General features: G+C 42.3%; 1 protein-coding gene across 2 annotated transcripts in view; it reads right to left on the reverse strand.

Annotated features, from left to right (window-relative positions):
- Positions 1–285: 285 nt before the first annotated feature.
- camsap2a (calmodulin regulated spectrin-associated protein family, member 2a) overlaps positions 286–20,168 on the reverse strand; it is a 46,087-nt gene continuing 26,204 nt past the window's right edge. Inside the window, exons 5-18 of one of the 2 annotated variants that reach the window (XM_087852763.1) lie at positions 17,893–17,925; positions 16,875–17,016; positions 15,926–16,065; positions 10,685–10,775; positions 10,180–10,276; positions 10,061–10,092; positions 9,905–9,974; positions 7,651–9,793; positions 6,630–6,766; positions 6,017–6,240; positions 5,400–5,472; positions 3,931–4,046; positions 3,415–3,533; positions 286–2,922 (exon numbers count right to left, since the gene is read on the reverse strand). In XM_087852763.1, coding sequence (XP_087708889.1) covers positions 2,617–2,922; positions 3,415–3,533; positions 3,931–4,046; positions 5,400–5,472; positions 6,017–6,240; positions 6,630–6,766; positions 7,651–9,793; positions 9,905–9,974; positions 10,061–10,092; positions 10,180–10,276; positions 10,685–10,775; positions 15,926–16,065; positions 16,875–17,016; positions 17,893–17,925 — 3,723 coding nt within the window. In that variant the 3' untranslated portion in view covers positions 286–2,616. Of the gene's footprint in view, positions 2,923–3,414; positions 3,534–3,930; positions 4,047–5,399; positions 5,497–6,016; positions 6,241–6,629; positions 6,767–7,650; positions 9,794–9,904; positions 9,975–10,060; positions 10,093–10,179; positions 10,277–10,678; positions 10,776–15,925; positions 16,066–16,874; positions 17,017–17,892; positions 17,926–20,168 lie in introns of both variants that reach the window. The other variant, XM_087852762.1, reaches the window with a different exon arrangement.

Here is a 20,168-nt window from a genome sequence, read left to right on the forward strand (position 1 = left end):
TCTATTTGTGTTTACGTGGCACAATTTAGCCTATTTGTTCAATACAGCATGAATTTTTCTGTTAAAAAGTATCTTTCATGTTTCACTTGAAATGCAACTATAGCATTCCAAAAGTGTCACCAGTTCTGTTTTGCAATGGAAACTTTTGGTATTTATGTGTGCTCAAATATGGAGCCTTTTTTTAATGTATTTGTTCAAAAATACAGACATTCATGTTTATGTTAGGGAAGACCAGTGAACATTTCAGTCTTTTATCTTTAATAGGTTTGGAAATATTCATGTTCCAACATTGCCTCAGATTTCAAAGTGTGAAAGAATTTGGACCATAACATTTTATGCAAATGGCCCATGATGATTTCAGATGGAATGACCCAGGTTGGGCTTTGAAACCTTGAAAACACCAATAGTCCAGTTCCAGATCTTAGAAATATATATCTAAAAAAGAAAGAACCCTACGACTAATATTTCCAAAACTTTTTCACGGTTAAATATTATCCTTCCATGAAAAGAGTTTGCTTCTATTAACAACCCCCTCTTTGCATATCCTTTTAAAAAATACCCTCATTTGCAATCAACACCACATACATGCTGATGTCATGCTTTATTTTATTTAATGCAAAATGAAAAAGAAAAAGAAAAATGACACTACATGTTCAGCCACATGTTGAATGAGGGCACAGCGTCTGACGAAACAAAAACAAAGTCATCATAGTGAATAAGTTGCTCACATGAACACACTGTACAATATCATTACAGTTTAAATAATAATCTTCTTTTTAACCTTGGCCTTAAAACAGCCAAATGCAGGCAGACCGAGCTTTCTGCTGACACATCCTGCCGGTAAAGAACATTGAAACATTTCTTCCCCCAGTCGTACTAGATTACAATTTCAAAAACACGTACATGTCTCTTTTGGTCATAAATACCCCCCACCCGTCCCACGCCCCAGTTAAAAACAAAGCACCACGTTGGCAGATTTATTTTTTGGGGGTAAATCGTACCTGCAAATGGTGTTGGATTTGACATTCAGTGGCAAAAGTAACACAACGCTGACGCCGGTTAAACCAAATGGCGAGACTCTACCCGTATGCAGCAACAAGGATCTACCTGCCCTATTCTGCCTTGCATTAATGTGTGAATTTCATCCTAGTGTTAATAGAAAAAAATAAATCTAGCAAAATTACAATGTTACTATAAATTCACAACGTGCTGCATTTATAGATGATGGACAAAAATGCTGCTAACACACACACGTTGTTCAGGTTGAACCCGTTTCTGTGGTGAAAAAGACGCATAGACATGTTGAAAATGACACAAACACTTCATAATGTGGCCTTTTTAATAAACTGGGAGAAACTACTTATTTTAATGCATCACTTACCTTGTAAATAACAGAACATATCTTTTGCAACTATGAGAACTCTAGCATGTGCTATATTCTAGCTATTCTTACTTAATTTTGGTGGGCCAAAAGTGGCTTATAGCTGGGTGCAGATATGATAATAAAGAGTCTGAGTGTGCATCTTGAATTTAATGTTAACATTTCATCGTGACATAAAGAGAAATACTTTGTAGGTGTCATTATAGCTTGGATATCAGTCCTGATCCCAGTGGCCAGGAGTGTGATTGTACAATATCTTAGTACACTGCAAAGAACCCTACAAGTTGTAGTCGGCAGCATTTCATAATAAAAAATAAATAATACTGAGGAGTTGTTCACAAACCTGCTGTGAACCAGCAGCGAGGTGATCTACAACACTGGTTCCCAATCTTTTGAGCTGAAGCAATGCAAATAAACCAGAAAACTGACATTGTACTCGACAGCACAAACTGTCTGCACGTGTCCTGACCTACAGGTTGAGAACCAGTGATCTACAGTAACGTCCTGCATTCATTAAAATCACTTCCTCAAAAACAGGGGTTCTGAAAAAGCTGGAACCGCTTTGCTTTGTTGAGCTGAACACACGTATCCTGTGTGGCTAACGCTAGCTGTATGCAATCAGTTTTTTTTTTTGGCCCTTTGGAGTTTACGTACTTTAATGTACAAACTTTTACTCACACAGGTGAGAAAAGAAAAAAGGTTTCTTCCAAATACAAAAGAGGCTGTCGCTTTACACTCACTCTTACACTAAAACAAAACGTGCGTAAGGCCACACTTCAACAGGATAGAGCGAACAAAAGTCAATCTATACATGAATTGAAAACATTCAGAGCTTCTGTGTACGGAGTAAAATGTCCCGGCATTCATACTGTCTCCTTTTTTTTTCTTTTAGCGTTTGGCACATAGAGAACGACAAACATCAGTCACACGCGCTCACACACAATGTCTCAAATCTCTTTTTCAAACACAGACATGATTACGTTTACATCATTCCTCGACAGTCGTACATTCCAGCTGTTCGTGATTTTTAAAGTCTTATCACTTCTGGTCCGAATACGAAGGATAAACAAGGACGGGAATGCAATGAGGAGAACAAACAAAACAAAAGATAAATACGCATTCATCTAACTGGCATTGCAGGTGTTTGAATCTTCATGGATATGTACAGTGAAGTGCTAACCGAGACTGGTTATGTTCAAAGAAGGAAAATGAAATGTTCGGGGTATCAAGTCCCATTAGGACTGGGCAGGCACTACTTTTTTAGGGGTGGCTGGCTTCTTGGTTTGCCAGAGGTGGTTGTGGATTGTCACTGCGTCCACGCTGGCTGACATGGTCTTAGCTGGTATCTGACTGAACTGCTTCTTGTCTGAGTTGTACTTGTAGAGGCCATCGATCATCTTGCGTGTGATGCTCTTGGGGCCGATGCCCGTCAGCTTGTTGATCTCTTCAGTCTCGGGGCAATAAGTGTAGAGAGCGCGAAATTGGCATCCGGCATCTCTGAACAAAACCAAGAAGTTGTTGGCTTCTGATTTCTCCATTTCCTGTCAAGATCAGGGGAGTAAATGTGGTTAGATAAGCAGGTGACATATGCTTAAGGACACTTGATGTGCTATGTAGATATTTTTTCCTATTCATAAATCTGTGACTTAAAATATCAACAGGATATAAAGCTTACAAAACACTCATGATACATGAATTGTGAAGTGGCTGTGATCTCTGCAGAGATTATGCCAAATGCTGCATAACCGATCAGATAGTGCCTTACAGTGCGAATGGATAATGAAACATACTGCAAAGGCAAGCCAAGAGTTACTCAAGGCAAAGAAATGGGATAGTCTTCAAAATGTTTCCACTACAATCACATCTTGATTGTTTCAAATCCACTGTGATGGTGTACAGAGGTAAATCTACAAAAACTCTGAATTTAAAGACCACTTTATATGAAAATGTACAATAAACATACACCTCAAAGAGAGTCAAAGGTCCCATGTCAGTTTTAGTGCAACTGTAATATAGTTATGAAGAACATGTACCTCCAAAATCTTGTTCTTTTGCCCCTCGTTGACCTTCCCTGCAAGGCAGCAGTGTGCCAGAGCATTTTGGATGATGTGCTTGTTAGATTTGGCGCTGGGCTCCTTGTACAGCCTCGGTCCTGAAAGAAAAACAGAGGCAGGGAGATCAGGATGGGACTGTTGCCATAGCAACCACTCCAGTGATGTCAAAGGAAAGAGTTGTTTGCTTGGTTTTACTCTTTCTGCTGCTGAATCGTGTATGACGATAGCTAAGGGTAGGGTTACCAGTTAGTCTGACAGAGGAATGTGAGCTATTTGAATCAGAAACAACTGTTTATATCACTACTTTGAACTGTAATCAGTACAAAAGGAAACCCTGCTTCAGACAATGAGATCAAGATAAAAAATTTAAAAAAAAACTAAAAACAAATCTCCAATGGATAGAACTAATAGATCTAATTTAACAACTCTATGTTGTGAATATTTGCCACTTTTAATATGTGTCTATAAACTAAGACGTGTACTGAGTTAACCTACCAGTGTACTCTGTATTTGATGTAACAGAAGAGGTGGTGGATCCGTTTTCCCAGTCCTTTTCTCCATTCCTGCTGCTGGAGCGACTGGGGGACAGGAAACCATCAGCAGAGTCAGGCCTAGAAAACACACACACACACACACACACACACACACACACACACACACACACACACACACACACACACACACACACACACAGAGCGTTAGTTTACCTCTCTGGATGTGTGCTGATCCTGAACACTCAGCACAGCATACTGCAGGCACTGCTATTCAGTTCAGTTTGGTCATCAAAAGAAAGGACTTGGTTTGGGTTTTAGCTGTGTGACAAAGTCACGATAACCAGGGCAGCAGCAAAGCTTGCAAGCGCAGGCAGTGAATACAGTTTGGTGCATTAAGCTCAGTAAAAAAGGTCAGATCCATTTTTGTGCAGGATTTGGCATTTACTTGCTCTCACTGTAAGACTCTTTGCATTTGGAGTATTTTAACTTCCCAATATTAAATCAAATGCTGCTTTTTACATGGACACCACCAAATTACATGATCTGTGCCATGCATTTGTAAATATAAGCAAAGAAAATGCAAAGTAAGAGCAATTAGGCCAACTCGTGCAACTAAACTGACCATATTAACAAGTCATATTAGCTTTCCTTGAATTAAAAAAATGTGTTTATGACATGATAAGATGGATGCTCTACCTCGGGTGTGCATTGGGTTTGTCAAGCAGTGGTTCTGAATAAATCACCTGGTGTTTTATCAGACGTAAATAACCAAAGCAGGTGTGGACATTGGTGAGAACAGCACAGCAGAAGGGTAAGCAGGAAAGAAAAAAGTGATTGTTTTGTGATGGTGATACTGAAGGAAGCATAGCGGACCTGCTTTGAAGTTAGTTATGAGTGTCTTAACAAAAAAACATTTGCTTTTGCTTAAAGTGCTTACTCAATCCCTAACAAAACCCATTGTGGTCTAAAGGGTTTTCAGTGCAGGATTGGGCTCAGGACAGCATGAATTGCCTTTAAGATTTCACCGTCAACCAGAAAAACTAACCTTCTCCTTCTCAGTTTAGGAGAGCCCAGAAAGTAGAAGAGACCGCTAGAGGCTAAACTAGAACTTCTGACGTGTGAAACAACATGAAAGGAAAGCGTTAAAAGGGAAGACTGAGAGAAAACAGGAAAAATGTTAGATCTGAGAGTTAGAGTTAGTCTGCTGGTCCAATTAAATGCACATCACGGCAGGTGTGAAGGATAAAACTCCTACTGTAACACCGGAGAGCACTTCAGCACGTGCTCTGCCTGAGAAGGCAGTGCGAGTTTACTCTCTACTATATATCCGGCATGGATTTAAGGCTCTTACAGCAAGTAGAAAAGGTTAAAACAGTAAAATGATTTACTGCTGAATGGAACACAAAAATCTAAACCAAGTATTAAACCTTTGTTTCACTTTGGGGGAAAAAGAAGCCAGTAACATCTCACCTTGCTGCTCTCTTCTCAGAGTGAACGCTGTCGTTGTCTCCCAGGTTGAGTGAAGCAAGGGACAAGCTGGAGACTGAAAAGACACGCTGGCGTGAACCTGCATGTGAGATAATCACACGTGGCACGACACAACACGACACGATTACACCACAGCACGAATGAAAACACCACCGGACTTGTCCACGGTGTTTTGTGCCACCTGCGACAGCATTGGAGCCTCAGTGCTGCGACTGAAATGTCTCACAAGCACAAATACATGCAAAACCGACTAATATGATGCATAATTAAACACATATTCAGTTTTTTGTTAAAAATATACACATATCACACATGCATACACTGATGCTGCTTCCTTCAACGTGAGGTTTTAATTTCTTTTAGAATAATGTTTCAGTATACTAATTATTATTATTATTGCATTAATATCAATGCCATATATTAGCTTGATATTTTTACTACATAAAACAGCATTTAAGGAAACATCAGGAAGAAGGCAGCGCTCAGCTGGTTGCTTACCACAGTCTAAGGTGGCACAATGCACTGCAGCAGCGAGACACTGATGTGACAGACGAGATGGCATTGACCTCTCTAAGAGAGGGGGTCATCTCCATGGTTACCTGTGGCAGCCCTCACGGGGGTTTTGGGTGAGTCCATGCTGTCGCGATGGATAGACTTCGGTCGCCCTCGCCTCTGTTTGGCCCCTGCCGCGGGTCGAGGTTTAATGACGGTGTCCATGTCCTCCATCAGCTTCAGCTGCTTCCTCCGGAGGTACTCCTGCTTGATGAACTCCTTCCTGGCCTTGTCCTCCTCCTTCCTGACACGCTCCTCTTCGGCTTTCAGTCTGAACAGATGCAGGGATGGAAGGAGAGTTAGCAATAAGATACTTTGACATGCTAAATTCACCATACAAGAGACAGCTGATCGATTGGTAAATATTGCACTGCACTGCTATTAAAAAGAGACTAGCTATTTGGCAAGATGTTGAACGTTAATCAGGTCTATAAGTCTTAGATATATTAAGCAAATATTGGGACATAATGGGCTTTAGAAAGCTGTGACGTTACTATTACTATCTTGTGATGTTTCATAAATGGACAGAATGAAGAAAATACATGGAAGATAATACAAAATGGAAACAAAAAATATGAGGAAAAACTAAGAAAAAGATTCTAGTAAAGCATCAAATAAAATCTCAACAAACAAGTTAAATTTTTTCTCAGACGGACACACCGAGCTTCCTCTTTCTTCTGCTCCAGCTCAGCTTCCAGCTGCATCTTCTTCTGCTGGGTCTCCTTTTCCCTTCGCATCCTTTTCTCCAGCAGTGCAGCCCTCTTCTGCGCCATGTTCTCCTCTGCTTTTCCATCCTCCTGTAGGAACACACGGCAGCTGGGTTAAAGCGTGTGTGTGAGGTAATGCAAGCTGCTGTGTCGATTTATGAATATTATACGTTTAGCTGTTTATCTGTTTTTCATCAAGCAAAGTTGACCTTCTGTGATTGTGATGCAAATCCAGAGCTGGCAGAACCGAGTGTCATTTTGATACCCAGTAAATCCTTTTTATTGTTGTTTTGTTCAATCTAATCTGATGTAATGAAGAGATGACTCTAAACCTGGATTGTGGAAAGGTCAACGTGCTTTTGTAATATTAAATAAGGCATCTAAAAGGGCTTGCAGCCTTGCAGAAGACACAGAACAAACAACAGGCTTTCTAAACACTTTATTATGCAACAGACGCTTTGTTTCATGTCCCTTTGGTTAACGCTGTAATATCTGCGTTCAGACTATAAATATAAACACACGTGCCGATATGAATTTGAATTCAGCTGTTTCTAATGGTGGCACAGCGAACTTCTAATGCAACTCAACTACAAATCGGATTCCTGTAGAGGTTAATTCATGTGACCGCTCATTGCTCATCCCTCTGTATCCACCCTCGTTTTCTAGCCGACCCATCTTCATGTTTCCACAGCTGCGCCTGAATTATTCACAGCAGCCCCAGTTTTGTGACCCACATTGAAGCCCAGACAGCAGTTAGCAGCAGCCTTAGAAGCTATAAAGAGGAAGATGATACTATCCTCAAACAGTGCTACTTATCATCTTCACCTAGGAACAAAAACTGTTTCCCTATGAAAACAATCATTTCTGCCCAATGACAAATATGTCTGTAGGTTTTTTAAATTTGTTTTCAACTCAGCGACACGTTTAAATGCCACTCGGGTTGTGCGTGTGTTCGTTTTTGTGATTTAGCCTACCTTGAAAAAGAAACCACGGCACAGCTTCTGGTCATCATCTAGGCTTTCCGCATCCCCCTGCTGCATTTCAAGGCTTTCATCCAGAGTTGGATCCTCTAGCGGTTTCACCACTGACAGAGGAACCTCAATCAAACTGCTTTTGGCTTGGCCAGACAATTCTGACTGGAAAGGGATCTCTGTTGGCATCACCGTGAAGGTCTCTACCACAGGGTGGGCTAGAACTTCAGGGAATGTTGACTCTAAAGTAGGTTTGAGCTTTACATCTGACTTCTGAGCTTTCTGGTAATCTGTTTCCATGTCAGTGGTCTTGGATTGGTGGGGAGCTTCTGTTTCCTGGGTTTGGGCATTAGTACCTACTTCACTTTGCTCTTTTTTATTCTGCAGTTTTGGGGAGCTACAGGGGGAGCCGGCTATACCCACAAGCTCTCGCTCTGGGGAAAGGAGGGAATGTGTTTCCTTGTTTTTATCTGCAACTGGAGCGACCGTCTCCAAATTGGCGGTTGCTGGTTTCTCCCCCATGTAAACGAAGGAACTCGCCAGGGGCTGGCAGGGAGAAAATCGCCGTAGCCTTGGGATGCTATCGACAGACTGCGGCGCGGTTAGGACGCGACTGTAGGGGGCCAGCTTGAGCTCGCTGGGTCGAGCGGTGCGAGGATTACGTGAGTGGAAGGACGCCGATTTCCGTTTGATGCTGGTTGGAGAGCGATGGGTGGAACGAGGGGAGTCAGCCGGAGAAGAGGGTCCCGAGGATCGAGTGACGGCTCCGGCTCGACCGTGCTTCTGCGGCGAGGGGTTTGTATGTGGAGGAGGGATGACCCACGCCTGCTGCTGTTTTTGCTCCCTCATGGCCATGATTACTTCTTGCTGCTGAGCCAATCGCTGCATCTCAGTTTGGAGGAAGGCCAAAGAGTGGTTGAGTTTCTCAATTGAACGTGTATACTCTGTGAGATCCACTTCTGTCAGCTGAGCGTGGCTTTGTCCGCCTTCCTCACCTGCACCGGGAGATTTTTGCCAACAGGAAGCCGTGCTGCTTTGCTCTGCCCCGTCAGGTGTGTCTGCCTTGTTCCTCCCAAATTTAAAGGTAGGACTTGTACTTGCTGACTTTCCTTCTCCCTCGGTTTTTCCTCCCTCTTCTCCACTTGCGCCGTCACCTTTTCTCTTTACCACGTTTAGGAATGCTGAGTGGCCCATCTTTTGCCGATGCCTTGTGAAAGCTGCCTCCACTTTCTTCTTCTGCGCCTCGATAGCTTTCCGTTTCTCCTCGAGCCTCATCCGCAGCTGCACCATCTCTGTAGCCATGACCTGAGCGGGGTCATTGGGTGGAAGCTGGACAGGTGTGGGTGACGGCTGTGAAATAGGGGGCGGAGTGGTTTGTTGGCGGACCGGGCTGTGCTCAGGGGTCGGAGCCCATGAGACAGATAATGGGAGCCCGAATTCAGAGCCCTCCGGAGTGGTCTTCAGCGAGCTGCAGCTGCCCCTTCCTGAGTCTGGTGCTGATGGATTAAGCTTCTTCATCTTCTGCTCAGCAAAGCTAGTCATCTTTACTGCTGAAGGGGATTTGCTTTGACTGCTCGGGCAGGGGCTCGGCGTGTCCATGTCCAGCTCCATGTTCACAGAGCAGTCTCTCAGAGAGGAATCTTCATCCAGCATGTCCTCTGTTTGGATATGGATGCCAGTGTCCACTTCTGTGGTGTCCGTGGTGCTCAAAGGTCCTTTGGAGTCCACCTCTGACACTGGATCTAAAGCACCAATGCCGGCACCATGTTCCTGACTATGCAGAAAGAAACCATTGTTGATGCCCTCCACTGGTGGCCTGGGTGGGCTTTGGATAATCTGGAGGGCTTCCTCCATGGACGGAGTTGTTTCTGTAACTCCTCTGTGTCCGTTGGAGTACCCTTGCTTGCTCGGCTCCATGCCAGCAAGGCTGTCTGGGCAGCCTTCCTCTTCAATGCCGACACTCTGACCATTCACTGGCTGGAAGGACAGGTTGCGCTTCATTCCACGGGGCATGTGAAGGACCTTGAAACCAGAACCATCATCCGTGCTGACAGACCTGACCATGCCACGTGTGGAGGGAACAGTGGCAGGCGCAGACTCCTCTTTATCAAAGGGGATGTCAAAGGACACACCGTAAGGCCCAGATCTTAACACAAAAGACAAAACAAAAAACAACAAGAAATTTTAATTAAATTTAGCAGATTTGGTTAACAAATGATAAAAAGTTACACATAAAGAGGGCAATGATAACACTCACCTCTTCTCTTTTGGCCAGGTACCGAGATTGCCATCAACAAAGGACATCGAGGTTGACCTCTTGATGTCTCCTGTAAGACGCATATGATGAGTAACAATCACAACAGAATGCTTTTGTATATACTTTGCATGTATTTTCATAAATAAATATAATCACCTGAGTTTCGGGGCTGAGGCCGCAGAGGTAAACTTGAGAACGAGAGACAAACATGATGATGGGAACTGAGAATTTTCTGCCACCTGATTTCTTGTCATTGTAATTTGGTGCTAACATACCTGGGTCTTTCAGGGCTTGGGGGCCTTTCCATAAAACTCTTCTTAGTTGCCTTGGAGATGGGGATTACAGGGAAATTCTTCAAGAAAGATGAGGGCTCTGATGTGATAAGACAAATAAAAATGATCGCACTGTGGTTTTTCAATAGACACAATGTAATATTGCATGATCCTTATCTGATTAATTTGTGTATGATTCAGAGAAAAAACATTACCATACTCAGTTAGTGCTGCTTCACTACAAATCGTGACACTAGCATGACTATAGCTACTTTAAATTTTAATTTTAGGTTACCTTTCCCTTCATCCGTAGTTTACAATGATTTGTGTTTATTGGAATTGTGTATGCTGGAATGAACGTCTGACCATATGGTTGATTATGCATCTATGTTTGATCATGTACGCTTTAATGTCTGAATTTTATTCAAAACTGTGAAGCAATTTGTGTCTCTTTGAAAAATGCTATACAAATAAAGTTTCAGGGTTAGAATTTCACACTTGCCTGTGCCTTCGGTATCGAGCTTTCTTGGTTTCACAAATGACGGTTTGACCACCTCAAACCACCAAAACAGCTCTGCCATGAACACCAGGTAGTTATTCTGGGGAGGAAAACAAGAGCGAGATTGAAACCATTCAAAACACGTAAATGCTACAGCACAGAGAATAAAACAGCATGTGCAACTTCATTCAACTGCATTGTCTGATTTGTCCAGCAGGTGTCTCTGTTAAGCTGAGGTATCATAAACTTGTATTGTACCCAGTGTATATATGACTAATTAGTTGATAGAATATCCTCTTTAAGAGAAACATGCCTCACAGTTCAAACGACTGTAGAGTCATTTACAGGGAAATTATATTTTCTCTGTGTTGGCTCAGGTAATGTAAATGATGCTAAAGCAAATAGTACCAGTGCTAGTCGAGAAGCGATTAAGACATTAACCTCATTTACAAAATAGAGGTCACCTGGATCCAACCTGAATGAGACTGAGAGTCAGAGCTCAAAGGGATTTAACACTGCTGTGCCAGGTCATGTCCACGTCTGAATCGGGTCAACATACACGAGGAGGTGAAACTGCTGGAGGAGAGTGCACTGCGCTGCAAAAAAACATCAATCTTACAAAGTCACTGACTCAGTATTTCATTCTCCCAAAACACTGTTGTTTGTTTCCTTATAATAATGGGGAAAAAAAGCTTATTCTCTAGAAACATTGCCTTTCTTCTGCTCCCTCTTTCTAAATTCTTTCAATCTGTCACCGTCTTGAAACAAACAAATGACCAAATAACATGTCTTCAATCCAAACAGATGAGATTCGTTTACAGTAATCAATTTATGCTGAATGATCAGGCCAAATTGTGCAGTTTTTCCTTATTCACCCACAGACGCACACAAATGCAAATGAGTGGAGTAAAGCACGACCTTGAGGAATCCCACCCTCTACCAGCTCTCAGTCCACGGTCTCCAGACAAAGACAATGGTGCGTGCTCCAGCTCTAAAGAAGCCTGACTCAAGTCATGAGCAGCATCTTTCTGTACCCGTCAAACACCAGCGCGCACGTGTCAACTGAAGCACAAAAGCACACCAGGAAGGACGGAGGCAATTAACACCAGCACCCTGGTTGGCTGGAGGGGGGGGTGTTACTGCAGCATTTCACATGGTTTAATTCACATGCGAGCGTGCAGGGCTACAAGAAGACGAAAAGGTGTGTCTGCTGCAGAATGCTGCTCCGCTGGTGTGAGAAGCAGTGGAGCACATGGTTAACAAAGTCGTTAACCAAAGAATTACTAATGAACTCCAAATCAAATAGTGCTGGTTACCTTTTTGGTGTGTTCAGCATGTGAAGCACTCCTCAGAAGAAAGAAAAAGCAGGAAAAAATGACTGAATGAGAAAGAGACAAAGATCTCCTGTCATCCGCCCTTCCCAGATTGGTGCCACCAGCTTACTTGTTCTCTCCTCCCATCTGTTCGCCCGACTACTACTGACACACCAGGTGTGAGTGTTTTTGCTTAATACCCCCAGCCTCAGCACTCACACACACACACACACACTCAGTCTGATCCCTTAAACCAACCACTGCACCACCACCACACCTATCTCCCCAGTGAATGGCATTACTGCCTCGTGGGTTGCCAGGTCTGCAGCATTGCCAAGTTCCCTGTCTGCAGATTTGAGCGTGTGCCGCTCAGAATGAAGTCAGATTGGTGATTACTAGAAGACTAGAAGATCAGAGCTGCGAGTGGTGGGGTGGGGGAAGCTAATCCACTTTGCGGGTATAGGAATAAACACCCTCCCCCTCCTCCCCTGTATGTGCCACACACATACACAACAGTGAAACATTCAAATGCATAGGAAAATATATACCAACAAAGCCCCTAAAATGATGTTATCCAGCTCAGCGCACGATGCGGCCTATAGCCACACAGTGAGCATTCAGAGGGAATTAATCTTAACAGTCACTGGGCCAGAGGGTTGATTAAAGGATCTACGTCCAGCAGCCAGCCAGACAGACTCACTCCAATCTGGAAAAACCACCCTTTGATCTATCGCCAAGTTTATCAGACAGCTGCCAGACGCCTATTGAAAGACGGTAGGAGAAAACATTTGGATTTTTAGAAGCGATTGCTCAGAGACACGTAGTATCGCACATCATATTACTTCCTGTTACCCTGCCACTCTTTACCTGACAGTGAAGAGGAAATTATACTAGACTGCAATGTGTCTTTACTACGGCCACGGCTATTATATGTAATCCTGGGTGCCACTTTAGGTCAAAGCAGTAAAAGTGCCATCCTTCACTGCCGACAGTCAGATCATAAACAAATGACTAATTGAGAATCACGTTGAAGAGGGAGATTATGAATTATTGTAAGTGTGTTAACTGCCTCCTCAGGGCAACCGCAGCATGTTTGCGAGGAACGTCGTGGTACAAAAGGAGCTGGTGAATTTCATTTATCTTCCTTGAGTCCACAGATAGCCACTATGATGTGTGAGGAATTAATTAAACATAGAGCCAGTAAATGGGAGCGGGTTGGGTGATTTAGTGGTCTGGTGTCCATTAGCAAAGAATGGCCTTAGATAATGTATGTGATATATGGCTTTTGGGTTCCTTACAGAAAGGAAGAAAGTGTTTTGCTTCTTACTATAATGTCAAGTCAACCTGTCATCACCATACATGCAAACTTTGTGTACCTTTAGAGGAAAGAGTGCAGACTCTTAATCTTGGAGAGGGCTACATATTTACCAGAAAGGTGTCTGACATGAAGATATCAGGCAGACTAGTTTGGGGGTGTGTGGGCAATAAATGTTCCCACTGTAACGCTTCATGCTCTTTTCCAATTTTCTGCACCTGATTTCTTAGGAAGACTGATAACATCTATTAAATGATCTTCTCCACACCAGCTAGAGTTAATCATTTAAGCTAAACCGTGGCATCTTCCAGGTTCTCTCTTTACTGCAATCCTATATTCTGATGCACTTTATTGTCACGTGTTATATCTTAGGAATTATGACTATTTTAATGTCAATCAATTGAGAAGTGTGCTTTTAACCGTGATCGGAAACCACCAGCTCTAATCTCCGCTAACCACATCTGGCAGCAGCATTAGCAGAGGGACACTTTCACAGAAGTGTGAGTCTATTGTGTGTGTTACTGTAACACGTGTGCCCAATCTTGTCATCACTTTCCCAAAGATACTGTCCCATTTACTCTGTTTCCTCGCTCCTTCTCCTTCCTAATTGTTTCAAACTGTGTTATCACACCTTCTTGTCGCTTCTCTCCCGTTTCCACTTTTTTTCCACATCGACACCTTGTGCGCCTCCCCTCCCCTCTAACGGGAGGCTCATTCTCTGTAATATGGTCTCCATCAGCGTGCATAACAACATACGACCACCGAGGGTGTGACTCCCTGCAATCTGGGTCAAGGTTACTGAATCTAACTAGTTCTGTGTGCACTCGTGTCTGCCGCGCTGCTTCTCTCAGGCAATTACTGTGCCTGCTGAGGCTGCTCTACCCCTCCTGAAATCAGTGTCAGCAAAATGCTGCTAATGGCTGGTTCATAAAGCTTGGTGATTATTTTTTTGACACCATGTTGAAAATAATGCATGTGCTTTGGGCTGAAATTGATGTTTCTTTTGCTTTTTCTTTTCTTTTCTTTTCTTTTTTTTTTAGAAATTTTGTGCAAAATAAATCAATAAAGGGCACTTTCCTCTAAATATGAATACATTTCATTACTTTTGGCATATAATGATACTTTCAATACTTTGTACCTTCATCATTTTGCTGGATTTCAGCTTCAAAACTGCTTTTTTCAGCATGTTTTTCCTTTAGATATTAGACATACTTTAGTCAGTTTGGACAGTCCCCTGAGGTTTGTCCTTTCAGTGACCTGTATTGTGTGTGTGCTCAGAGCTCTCCTACATCTGAGGACATGCTGAGGTGACAGTCAGGGAAAGTCAAACTTATCCAGACACATCAACTTATTTTTCCTCTGCCCGTGCAGCTCTCGGGCAAAACACACCGAGACCGACACACTAAAAACAAACTCAAGCATGAGAGAGGGAACGTTAGATCAAACCACTGAGCAAACACAAGTGCACTGTGACCACTGGCTATAATGGCACTTTGATGATAAATTAGTAGGTATGCAACAGAAATATATATATATGTATATCCAGTATGCACACCAGCTGACCAAGTAAACATACTGAAATGTTGTGGATTCAAAGAGAGAGTGGAACATTAGTGAGAGGGTAAAATAAGCTCTTTCCTGTGTGTCTCGAGTGACCTATATATGTTTTTATGGTAACGGCAGAAAAGCAGGGCTGAGCTTAATGTAAAATGCGGACTGTCTCCATGGCACTCCAGCTGCAATACACATTCATACACCAAGAAACCACACACACACAGAAATGACAGTGTTATAGACGAGAGAGGACTGAAGGATTTATAAATCAGAAAGGTCTCTGTCAAGAGAAACTAATACTGTCTGAGAAAGGTCAGCAAACATGAGGAGAAACATCATTAGTAAAATTCCATAAAAGCAGTGGCAACTTTTTAAATGAAATAAACGAGCAAAAGAAAAAGGATGGTTGGAGAAGAAGAAAGAGTAACTAGAGAAGGAAATTAGGAAATGAAGATGAAAAGAAAACAAACAATGGAAAGCAAGTTACAGGGCAGAAAAATGAACGCATGCATAGACTGTTTGGAGGAAAAGGCTGAGTGGAGCTCTCCAAGCTTGTGGCTGGTGAAGACGGATAGTTTGGACTGAAAGTTTCTTTTCCACAGCGTGACTCACCACACTGGCCTACACTGCTGCACACTTCTCTTGTTTCATTTAGCCTGAATCTAACACCACATGGGGTTCTAATCTGTGTCGGTACACAAGTGTTTTCCAAGTGTTTTGGAAAAAAGTCATCAACTCTGACTGGGACCGACATCGCAAACTAGTGTTTTAAATAGAGCAGGCGGCACTGCGGACTGGGTTTGGATTTTCTGCTAACAGACATTTTTTACTGGGTACCATTCTAACGTTTTAGCAGCTAAAATTCTATTTTTACAACACTGTAACGACTGAGAGTGAAGAATCTGTTTACAGTGAGAACCATGAGACCGCCAAGCAACCAGTAAACCAACAAACCAAAATCAGCATCACAACGCAAGCCTCAGATCACACCACAAACACAAATGCAGTGCCTATAAATGTATTCTTACAATCTTATATATTAACTTAAGCAATAGTAGACAGTAGTACCTTGACGGTGGAGGAGGCGTAGAGCATGTCTTCCAGGCTGAAGTGGCAGCAGCTGTTCAGGTTGTCTTTGCAGAAGTCTTGTATTAGCTGCAGGTTGTACAGTCGATCAGCCAGACTCATATTCTCCTTCAGGCAAACATCTGGGAGGGCAGAGAGATCCATCAGGTGTCACTGTGACGCAGTACGAATTTGATGATTGAAGTCGGTCTGGTTATAATGCAGACGTCAGTGTTTTCCTTTTTACTGTGCTGACAGTAATATTTAAGATCAGTGACGGAGCGCGTTCAGAACGATGCTGTGTCTCTTTTTTAGGAACTGCTGAGGCATTTAAAGCGTAAAGTTTTGTGAACGTCTGCCTGACCAATCAAAACACTCCACAGTAGGCATCAACTGGTGGTTGGACGTAAGGTAATTACATCACATTGCTGATGAAGTGTGTGTAATAGCTGACCAAACACACACAAACACCCCCCCCCCCCCTCCCCCGCACTACTTACATCCACAGTCATTTATCAAAGCTGAAACAATCACAGGAACAAAAGATTAATCAGGAAACACTGTTCATTTAAACACGGTAAACAACATTCCCTGATTGATTTTTGTTCCCCTCATTGTTGTCTGTGCGTTTGCATATTTGTCCTGATATTAACTCGGCTCTTTGGCAACATAATGTGATTATTTTGAGTCTATTTTGATGTTTGATCTATTGAATAAACCATTAGCTCTTTCCCTCATAAAGACAACATTTGACGACCTCTCCCTGTGCTCTCAATTATGAATTTTGAAACCTCAATATGTACCAATAAGATGCATTTCGGGTTTAGTTGTTTGGTCAAATAAGCAATTAACCGCTGGTAGATACATTACTGTCATGTTGTACTTTATTATCAAGCCTCCTTTAACTGCAAATTCCACTGACCCACCCACGCTCCTCATGCTTGTTTCTTACCATCCAGTGGCAGCAGCTGAGGACAGTAAAAGTGCAGCAGTGCACCCAGGGCCGAGCCATCTGTGCTGTCTTTTAGCAGGTTGTCCACTGGGGGGATCCAAGGAACTGGCTGGGTCGAGGCCTGCTCCTTCCTGTAGCGAGCCTGCAGAATGTAAACTACTATAAAACCAGGCCCTTGAGCAAAATTACCAAGCCTACACCTACAGCAGGTTTTAGGCCAAATTCCTCCTGCTGTTTCTTACTGTTTCACTAATGACAGCAGCAAAATTAGGGAAGTATAATGGAGCTTTAAAGCAGCAACAAGCGCTGCAAGGCCTCATTGAATTCACTCATGTATTAAAGTAAGTGAACGGCTCTGGAGCCTTGTTGGAACTGAAAAGGAAAAAAAACTGGCACGAGAATGAAGAGAGCTGCATGATTGAAGTAAGTATCACTGATTATTATTCCAGATGTCATGACGTGACCTTAATTATTTTCTCCCTGTATTGCAATGAGCTCTTGTTTATGTGACCATCTTCATCTTCGTACGGATTGAGGAATTACACACAGCTCTGTATGGAAAAACATTGAAATATTGCCATTTCCTTATCAATTTGATGTTTATAGTAACTGTGGGAGCTTTTAGATTTCTAAAAGCCAATAATAATCAGTGATTTCCCAAGATTTTATAGTTCAACCTTCCAGTTAGCAATACAAGGAAGCACGTTAGAGACACAAATAATGGCTATATTGACTTTTGTAAACTCAGGCTCATATACAGAACATGGTTAATGATGGACACTCAGATATAAACTGTCATTTACAGCCTACTTTGTCTGCTTTAAATTAAGAAAAGTAATAATCACATGCACACAGCACTTGTAAATCAAAACAGGAGAAGAGAGAAAATATCTGGTTTATATCACAGTGACTGAGTGATGCACACATGATAAAACGATGGCAATCGGACAGAAAGAGCAATGAGAGACAGTCACTCTGGACACAGATGAAAGAGCAGCGCACTGATTAGTTCACTTACAGGCACAAGCTTCATGTACCACTTGGTTGGAGACTGCAGATGCACAGCAAAGGGAAAAGACAAACAGCAACAAAGAAATACCTGTTAGTCAGATTAGTTAGTAATGGGATTAGTATTACAAGCAAAGACATGACAAACCTGCACTTTTTTCAGAGTGTACAAAAAGACTGTATACAGCAGGCTGTTACTGATTACACATATATTACAGTTGCTTTGGGTTACAGAGTTACCGTGTACTTTCCTCACATCTTCTTGTGAAAGGCTCATTCTTTAAAGATACATGGAAACACTACACCACGACTATTTTCCACCAGCTGACAGTCGATGTGTTAAACCTCAAATGGAACTTTAGACTTAAGCATCAAATTCCCCTCAAAAAAGATCACATTGTATCCTGAAACATTTAACTGAAATTTTAATTGCTCACTTTTACCTCACGTTACCTCAGTGGGAAAAAAAAAGTATTACTGTAACCAAACTGTCAGCTATCCAGTGTCACTGTAAGCTGATTCCAAAAAGGAGAGGATTGCCTCAGTTAACAGCTAATTCCCACGCGACGGAGAAGCATCAAAGACCTAAAATGTAAGTGCCACTCAAGAGGTCTGCGAGCCCTCGACTTCAAAGGCACGCAGTGACTCGTGAGAAGATACAGCTGCTTTGTTCTGAAACCTTCAAAAGTAAATATTAATGTCAGCCAGAGGAAATAAATATTAAAGACAGCAAAGAGGATGAAAGGATCAATAGTAGCTTTCGAAGATTCTTCTGATTTTATTGGTGCCACAGCTCTCTGAATGATAATTTGATTTGGCTTCTAACCTTCGATAATTCTACTTCCCCTAAGCTCACTGACCCGGAACGATTCTTGACCTCAATAAAAGTAGAGCTGGGCGATAGAATGATAACGATATGTATTGCGAAATAACCTTTTCTCGATAGAAAAGTTAAACTATTGCGATAGGCCTCATCTTCCTGTCCTCTTAAAAAAAAGAAAGAAGAACAGCCAATCCAAATTAACTAGCGCAGAGCCGAACCAATCACAGCCGCAGCGTCACGTCAGGTGACTTGTTACGTACAGCACAAGTGCCAAGCCGCATATGTGTATTTGTTTGGGAAGCAGCCAGCCGCCGTGCCGCCCGGGTAATGGAGGAAATGAGTGCGCCGACTAGAGAAAAATCAACCGAGGGCGTGACCGAAGGTTACCGAAGAGAAAACAGATGATGGCTCCAATGCCGGAGAGCTTGTTGACCGGAAGAGCCATAGAAGTTCCGTAGTGTGAAGGTATTTCGGCTATTTCAAGTCTGACAAAAAACAGAGTAGCGCGCACCGTAAATTGTGCCAAAAGCAAGTCTGGAAATACAATAAATCGCTTTCTGACTGAAAGCGCTAATTCGTCATTCGGCTTTTGTCAGACTAAAGTAACTGTTGAAACTGTTTGAAAAGCTAACAAGGAGAGATTGAGAATTTCCTTTTAGTTCTCAGTTTATTTGATATTGACAAAAGTTAAGTCAATTTTGTCTGTTCTTCTGTAACACAAACTAAGATTTATTTTTAGAATTAATATTTTGTTTCTAAGTGGAATTGACAATTTAGTATGTTTTGTTTGTTCTATTTTGAAACTTGCCTTTTGCCTTTTGTGTCATGTTCCTTAAGTACATCTACCCTGTTGAACTTATTATGGGAAATAAATATTTAAATCAAAACATGGTAAATGGACTGGTTCTTATATAGCGCTTTTCTACTCTGTCCGAGCACTCAAAGCGCTTTATACAGCTAATTCATTCACCCAATCACTTCTAAGTTTAAGTGCTAAGTATCTAACATTCATACACATTCACACTCCAATGGATGCATCGGAGAGCAACATGGGGTTAGTATCTATATCGATATTAGTATCGATATTTGGCATGCAGACTGGAGCAGCCTGGGATTGAACCACCGACCTTCTGGTTAGTGGCTGATCCGCTCTGCCACCTGAGCTACAGCCACCCCGCTAAACAAGCTGCTGATTATTTCACATTTTACTTGTGAGCAACGGCACATTTAAATCTTACAAATATAGTTATTTGGCTTATATTGTGATATATATCGTTATCGCCTGAAATGAAAAAAACATATCGTGATATAAAAAAATCTTATATCGCCCAGCTCTAAATAAAAGTATCATAAACCCTGCAGTCACATCACCTCTCCAGGCTAAGCGACATCAACAAAAACAACAACAACAACAAAAAGCTGCACCCAATCCATGACCTCACAAAGTCAGTGCAGGCCAGCAG

This window comes from Neolamprologus brichardi, chromosome 15, assembly GCF_056152115.1.
Source record: "Neolamprologus brichardi isolate AB-2024 chromosome 15, ASM5615211v1, whole genome shotgun sequence".
In the NCBI taxonomy this organism is placed as follows: domain Eukaryota; kingdom Metazoa; phylum Chordata; class Actinopteri; order Cichliformes; family Cichlidae; genus Neolamprologus; species Neolamprologus brichardi.